General features: G+C 63.6%; 1 protein-coding gene across 1 annotated transcript; it reads right to left on the minus strand.

Annotated features, from left to right (window-relative positions):
- Positions 1–2,163: 2,163 nt before the first annotated feature.
- Positions 2,164–3,057, minus strand: LOC116851234. The gene has a single exon (XM_032830454.1). The coding sequence runs from the start codon at positions 3,055–3,057 to the stop codon at positions 2,164–2,166; it is 894 nt and encodes a 297-aa protein (XP_032686345.1).
- Positions 3,058–7,540: the final 4,483 nt, after the last annotated feature.

Here is a 7,540-nt window from a genome sequence, read left to right on the forward strand (position 1 = left end):
GGCGGCCTCTTTCCGCCCCATAATGGAGGAGCAGAAGGAGACCACCGCCTCTCAGGCCTCTTTGCTCCCGACTATAGCTCTGACTACGGCCGGGAGCGAGAGGTCGCCGCCAACCACTGCAATCAGGACACCGCGATCGGCTGCCCACGCCTGGCATTCAGCCAGAGTGTGCTGCGCGGTGTCCCGATCGGCCGCACAGTGGTGGCAATGCGTCGTACGCTCTTTCCCTATGCGACACAGGTACTCACCGAAGCAGCCGTGCCCGGTGAGCATCTGTGTCAGGTGGAAGTTTAATCCGCCGTGGCCCCTGTCCACCCATTCGAGGAGACAGGGGCGGATGGCCTCGATAGTCCGCCTGCCCGGCACGTTGGGCCCCCCGAGTTGCCTTTTCCAGCGTCGAAGGGCCTTACGCCGGGCCAGGGCACGGATGCGCCCTATGGTCCCGGCCGACCGAACCTCACCCTCGTCGCGGAGCCTCCTTAGGCGGGTGTACGTGTCAGCGTACACCCTAGCGAGGAGGTCCGCTGGGATCATGCCAGCCATGACCGTGACGGCTGCATGCGACACGGTCCGATAAGCGCGGGTGAGACGGTTGGCCATGACGCGCTGGGCGCTATTGACTAGCGCCCTGATGCGCCGGCTGGCCCCCATCTCACCCGCCCACACCGGGGTCCCGTATAGGGCCATTGAGTGGACCGTGTTGGCATACAGCCGTCTCACCATTGGACTACCGAAGTTGGGCAGGAGACAGGCAAGCGCGCCTGCCATCCTGCCCAGCCTAGGACTAAGTCGTTCGAAGTGTTCGACAAAGCCCCAGGTTCCATCCAGGGTGAGGCCCAGGTATTTCAACGAGGGCCCCACCGCAACGCGGGTATCTTCCACCATAATGTGGACCTGTGGGGGCGGCCCCTCGGACCGAGCGTACAGGAATAACGCTTCGGTCTTGTAGGGAGCCACCCTCAGGCCTAGCGCCAGAATAGAGCGTACGACGCATTCGACGGCCACATTGGCTTGGGCCGTCGCTTCCCCCCAGTCGGCACCCCCGGACAGCACTAGCGTGTCGTCCGCGTAGCAGACGACTGTGCTGCCCAGGGGAAGGGCTATCCTAAGGACGCGGTCGTATGCGAAATCCCACAACAGGGGCCCCAAGACGGACCCCTGCGGGACCCCGCACCGCATGCCCCTTCCGCGCTGGAGTCCGTCTCGGTCGACGAACCCCAGAGTCCTCTCCCGAAAATAGGCCCGGACAATAAGGACCAGGTAGAGGGGAAAGCGGTGATATCGCATCGCCTCCTCTACCCGGTCCCAGGGGAGGGAGTTGAAGGCATTTGTTATATCTAACGAAACTGCCGCAACTACCCTACCCTCCTCCGTCTTGGCCTCCGCGAAGGCCCTCACACGGAGAATGGCGTCCACCGTGGAGCGGCCAACGCGAAAGCCAAATTGAGCGTCGCTCAAGTCCGGGCCGTCCTGGGAGAGGTGCCGGACGAGGCAGGCTACCACGATCCTTTCGAAAAATTTACCCACCTTGTCCAATAGGCATATGAGCCTATACGCGGAAGGGGCGCCCAGAGGCCGGCCCACCTTAAATATGAGGACCAGCCCCGCCCTTTTCCACCGACTGGGGAAAGTAAGCGTCCTGAGGCACACGGTGAAAAGGTGCCTCAGGCGGGCCCCGACATCGGCCAAGACCAGGGCCCATGCTCGACCCGGGACCCCGTCCGGCCCAGGGGCTTTTTCCGCCCCGCCGAGTCGGCGGGCCGCCCGGGTCAGCTCGTCCCCGGACACCTCCCACTCCTCGTTCCAGTCCGGCGGGGAACCCTCGTACGGAAGGGCGGCGGCCACCTCCGGGAAGAGGGCCCCCACCACATTGTCGAGGAGTGGGGGTTCGAGACTTTCCGTCACCGGGGACGCCCAGGGTCTCAATCTTTGCAAGATTATCCTGTATGGGCGCCCCCATGGGTCCTTGTCCAGCGACATGAGCATATCCTCTCAGGACCTGGCCTTGGCCTTCACAATAGCTACGCGCAGGGCTTTCCGTGCGGCCCGGAAAGCCCTGCGCGCCCTCGTCGCCTTGGCGACGTTCCCCGCCCTTCTGGCCCGCTGCATGCGTCTTCTGGCTTGGACGGAGGAGCGCCTAAGTTCGGCTATCTCCTCCGTCCACTAGTACGCGGACCTGAAGGGCGTGGGGCGGACTCGGGGCATGGAGGCGTCGCACGCCCTCTCCATATCTGCCCCGAGTTTTTCCGCCTCCTCCTCCACATCGGCCGGGGACAGAGTAGGTCGAGGGGGATCGTCTCCCCGAGCCCACTCCGTCGCGGCGATGGACGCCTTGAGGGCGTCCTCGTCCATTTTGCGGAGGGCCCATCTGCCGGGCCGCCCGCGCTCCCTTTCCCGGCGGCGCCGGAGCACCTCGGGGGAGATGGCGGAGAGGATCACCTCTATGTAGACATGGTCGACACCAGTGTCGATCCCCTCCGCCACCCTCCAACTCCCCACCGCGCGCACAGCAGGGCTATTGACCCATGTGAGGTCAATGATAGATTCGCCCTGCGGGCGCACGCAGGTGCTCACCGAGCCTTCATTGAGAAGATGAAAGCCGGTCGACGCCGCCCAGGCCTCGGTGAGCCGACCACGATGATTGGTGACCGGGGAACCCCACGCGCCGGATTTGGCGTTGAAGTCCCCAGCCATCACCACAGGGTGGGGGGCACACCGTCTGATGACCCCTGCCACCCTGTCGAGATGCTCCTTGTAGTCGGCCTTCGTCCACCTTGGGGGAGCGTAAAGGGCGACCACCACTAGGGCTCCCCATTTGACCGCCACCAGAAACTCCTCGGCCTCTATGAGCGTCGGCCGGGGAGATTCTTGGCAGCTCCTCCAATAAGCTGCGACCGAGCCCCCCGGAACCCCGAACCAACGAGTGTCGTCGGCCGGAATCCGGTAGGGCTCGGACGCCACGCCCAGGCCTGCCCCCCGCTCGGCGAGCGAGTGGAGGAACATATCCTGGGCGATCCTCGCGTGGCCTAGGTTGGCCTGGAGGAGTTTAGACGCCATTGGTGTTGGGTGCCATGTTCACCTCCTCCAGGCCAGCCACCTCCATAAGCACGGGGGCTATTTCCGCCCCTCCCCCGATATCTCTCCGGCCACCGTCGGCGGACGAGTCTCCTCCATCTGCACCTCGGTGAGGACCCTTGGGTCCTCAGTCGCAGATGGGCCGGTCTCCTCTCTGCTGGGTCTCCTGGTGTCCCTCTTCTCTTTCGGAGGAGGGGCTACTTGGCCCAACCCAGAGGGCCCCGCAACCGGCTCATGGGATACCGGTTGCTGCAGGCCGCCTACCTGTGGGGAGAGGGAGGGAGGCGAGGCTCGGGCTTTCCCCGCCCCTTTCTTCCCCTTCCCTTTTTTCTTTTGGGAGGCGATACACGCCTCCCCACCCAAACGATGGGTCGCCTCTCTACCAGCCGTGGAGCACACTGGGCACACAACACGTGCGGTGCACTCGGCGGCCCGATGACCCGGGCCGCCGCAGCGGTAACAGACGCCGGACCTATCGACGTCGCTGCGGCAGTGCTGGCGGACGTGCCCCTCTTCCAAACAGCGGAAGCACTGCAGGGGCCTCGCCGCCAGCACCTCTACCCGGGCCATCCTCCAGCCGACCAGGATGCGGACCGCCTCCGCGAGCTTTCTAGCCACGGCGACGGGACACCGCACCCAGGCGGTTCCCAAACCGTTCGGGGCTCTCTTTATCCCCCCCACCCTGATGTCGGAGGGATCCCCTCTCGATGTGTCTGCCACGGCCGCCGCTATATTTGCGACCGTGACAGAGTCTTCTAGGTTGTGAAGGCGGACCTCCGCTTTTTTGGAAGGGCGGTCCACCCTGACCCCCTCCTCTCCCGCCAGCACCACCCTGAGTTTTGTGGCCAGGGTGTTGGCGAGTTTCTCCCCCTCCGGGCCGGGAACCTCGAGCAGGAGAGCTCCGGTAATGCCCCTCCTGCACTTGAGATTATTTATCCCCAGCTCCGGGAGGGGAATCTTACTCCTAGCGGTGCGCATCACCTCGCTGTATTTACCAGCGGGGCAGGCGATGCACACCGCTGCAGACGTTGGCGTTTTAAGGCGCGGCGCACCCTTCCCACCCTTCCCTCCCAACTTCCCATTCGAGTCGGGGGAGGGTTTCTCCCTCCCCGCCCCCCTTTGAGGAGTTCGGAGGTGGACGGTTGCCCGCCTCCTTCTTCCCCTTGGGGAACTGGGTCTTGCCGCCAGGAGGAGGTGGTTTACTCCCCCCCCCGAGGTCGGCTGCAGCTTCTTTGCCCTTCGACCCACCACCTTATTCCAGCCGTCCGATGTGGAAGGCTGGGAGGAGGAGCGGGTCGCAGCCTCCTTGTCGGGCTACTGTTTTCCCGCCTCCCGTGAGGAGGCACTGACTCCTCCCTTCGGACCCCCCTTCTGGCCTGCTGGGCCTTTAAGGTTACCCGCAGGGCCCGCCTGGACGCTTTCCTTCCCCTTTGTTCGGGCAGCTTCCGGGGTTGGAAGGACCTGGGGCACAGCTCCCTCTTTCCCCTTCTTCTTCTTCTTTTTATTTGGGGCCTTAAGGCCCTCCTCGTTGGGAACCACTTCCGGAGTCGGGGAGGGTCCCACTGTCCCCCCTTGTCGGCCGCTGGGGAGGGAGGAGGAGTGGCGGCGATGCTCCTCCGCCTCCACATCCATCGCCGAGTCAGTCCCCTCAGACGTGGGTAAGGGAGGATGTATGCCCATTCGGGCCAAGAGCCTAGGAATAAATTTTTCCAGGCTCGCCTCCAGTTCGCCATCGGATGCAGCAGCGGGAGCCGGTTCCGCCACTCTCTCTCGCTCAATTACCTGGGAGACCCTCTTGAGCGGGGGTCTAGTCACCGAGGGGATGGTCTCCCCGGGTTGCAGGCGGCAGGAGGGATCAGGGGGGGGATCCGGGAGGACGATGAGTGTTCCCCGAGCACTCTCCCCCTCAGACTCCGTCTCCTCGATAATGGGTGGCCGCGTCGCCGCCCTCCTCGGTCTAGGAGGTGAGGGCTGGGGTATAGGAGCCCTCACCGCGGCGGCTTTGTCGGCCTCCAATTGTTTCACTTGGGCCTTCAAGGCCTCGTTCTCGGTCCTGAAGGTCTCGTTTTCTACCCTGATGTGGACCAAATTCCCCCTCAGCTGCCGGACCTCCTTCCTGAGGTCCTCCCACTCTGTCTCAGTGACGATGTGACCGGCCCGTTGCGACCGCTGATTTAGCACCGCGGCCGCCGCCGAGATGGACACCGTCGCACCCCATAGGGCCTTAATTGTCGTACCCTTGAGGTTTGAACAGCCCTGGGCCACCTTCCACAGCAAGCTCACCTGCTCGGTGACGACAGCCCCTAGCCCGGCCAAGGAGGTCTCCTTGAACTGTTCTAAGAGATCAACCTCCTCGTACTGGGCCGTCCTCACTCTGCATGTGTATTTGAGTGCTGCGGAGGGATCCAGGGCGAGCTCCTCATCCTTGCCCTGCCTCTTCCATTTAGCAAAGGTCTTTTTTGCTTTTAGGGCCACCGCCGTAAAGCACTCTTCATGCGAAGGGTCTTTCGGGGAACGCCCCCTGCCATCCTTCTTTTTTCTCCGGAACATCGGTTGCTCCCCCTCTATGTTCCCGTTCTCCGAGGAGGAACCTGAGTAGGATGGCTCGCCAACCACCTCGATCTCCCGGTGAGGGGACGGAGAAGAGGAAGGAGGATTGAGCCTCCTCTTCTTTCCCGCCAGACGCGTCGTCCTGGCACTTAACGGGCCAGGGCGGCTCGTTGCTTTCGTCCCGGTGGAGGTCGTGGTTTCGACCTCCGTCACCTCCTGATCCGAGTCCTCGGATTCCGCCCCTCCGCGCAACCACATTGGTGAGGCGCTATTAGGGCGCGTTGTTGCCCCGAAGAAACATGACTGGGCTGATGTTGGCCCTGCCAAGTTTCCGGCGCACTCAGGGCAGTTGGTCGCCCCGAGATGTTCCTCCCTAGGGAGGCCGTTGATGGCCTCCTGGACCTCCGTTAAGGCCTTAGCCCTGGGAGTCCGTCCCGCTGCGCTGTTGGTCGGCGCAGCTATGAGCGCGTTCCGCCCACAAAGTATAGAGGCATACGCCTCCGCCTCCACCTCTCCCTCTCCCGCCACTACTTCGTTTGTTTTTTTAAAAAGGTCAATCATTCTTGAGTTGCCCACCCCTTGTGACCCGAAGGCGTACAGGGCGGGCTCTAAAAATGGGAGGAAGTACATACCCCCCAGCCGGTGCCCCTTCAGATGGGGTCGGGCGATTTGTACGCCCGGGGTTCGCCAGGTGCCCCGGGGTGGACCGCTAGTGACCGACTAACCCGCCGGCCATCCATCTTCTCGCCGCGGCCCAAAACTTGAGATTGGGGGGTTTTTTTATAGAGGTCCCCATCCTCGCAGACCAGGCGGTTAAGCCAAGGCCCTCGTTCCCCCGGAGATCGTCATAGACATGACATAACGACCCCGGGGGTTTACGATATCAGCCCAGGTCCGACGTTGGTCGTACCACCGCTGTAGGGGTCCTGGCAAATGCCACGCCGACCTCTGAGATACCCCGTGCGCAGCTGCCCACACGGGGGGGCCATCACGGCCGGTCACGCCGCAAAATGCGGTCGTGACCAGGAGGAGTCGCAAAGTTGCCGGGGTGCGGCACCTCTCCACAGAATGTGGGGAGGGCCAATTTACCGGTCCCTGCGACTCCACCTCCCGTCCCACCGGCCCGGAGAAAATCTCCGGGTAGCTCCGACGGGATGGTCATCCCAGAGTGCGCGACCCCGACCTCGAAATATGTCCGAGCGGCCCGCGCACCCCTCCACCCCCCGGGTTGTCGGAAACTACCGACGTGCAATCCCGGGTGTGGGTAACTCTCCCGACCCTATCCGGGCCGAGGCCCGAGTAGGGACGATTCGAGGGTGTCCCACACTTTCGGCTGCTAGACCGGCGTGCAATGCCTACTCGTGTGGGACCTTCTCCTCCTCCGGGACGGGAGACTACCCGTCCCGGAGCGGAGGTCCACCCTACCCCAACCCTCCCCCCAAGACTGGTGGTGGAGCAAGCCGCACCTAACGGCCCCAGCCAGCCGGGCGATTGGAGTCAGGGCCGCTTACCCCTACCGGCGATTGGGCCCATCGGCCCTGTGGGAGTCGCCGGGCTCCCCTGCAGTGGAGGGATTTACGTCCCTCTCTAGCAACCGCGGGGCTGCAGCCCACCGCGGTCCGGTTTTTTGTGGGGGTTTTCCTTCCCCGTTGCCGCCGTTCGCCAGCGATCCTCTGGTAGGGGCCTCCCTTTCGGCCGAAATCTAAAAGTACTGCCGCCGAGCCTTCATCGGATCGCCGGTACCCTTCCACCACGATAAGGTGGCGGCATGGAGGGATAAAAGAAGTGCACGCCTTTTGCGCTCTTCTCCCACCCGCGGTTTCAGGCACCGGCACCCCAAGCGGTACGCTTCATCGATAGCTCAGGAAACACCTCTTGGTGGAACCTTCATCGCAGCGGGGCCTAAGTGCACAGC

This window comes from Odontomachus brunneus, unplaced genomic scaffold (genome assembly GCF_010583005.1).
Source record: "Odontomachus brunneus isolate Ranch 3 - 2012 unplaced genomic scaffold, Obru_v1 Obru_scaffold_168, whole genome shotgun sequence".
Lineage (NCBI taxonomy): Eukaryota > Metazoa > Arthropoda > Insecta > Hymenoptera > Formicidae > Odontomachus > Odontomachus brunneus.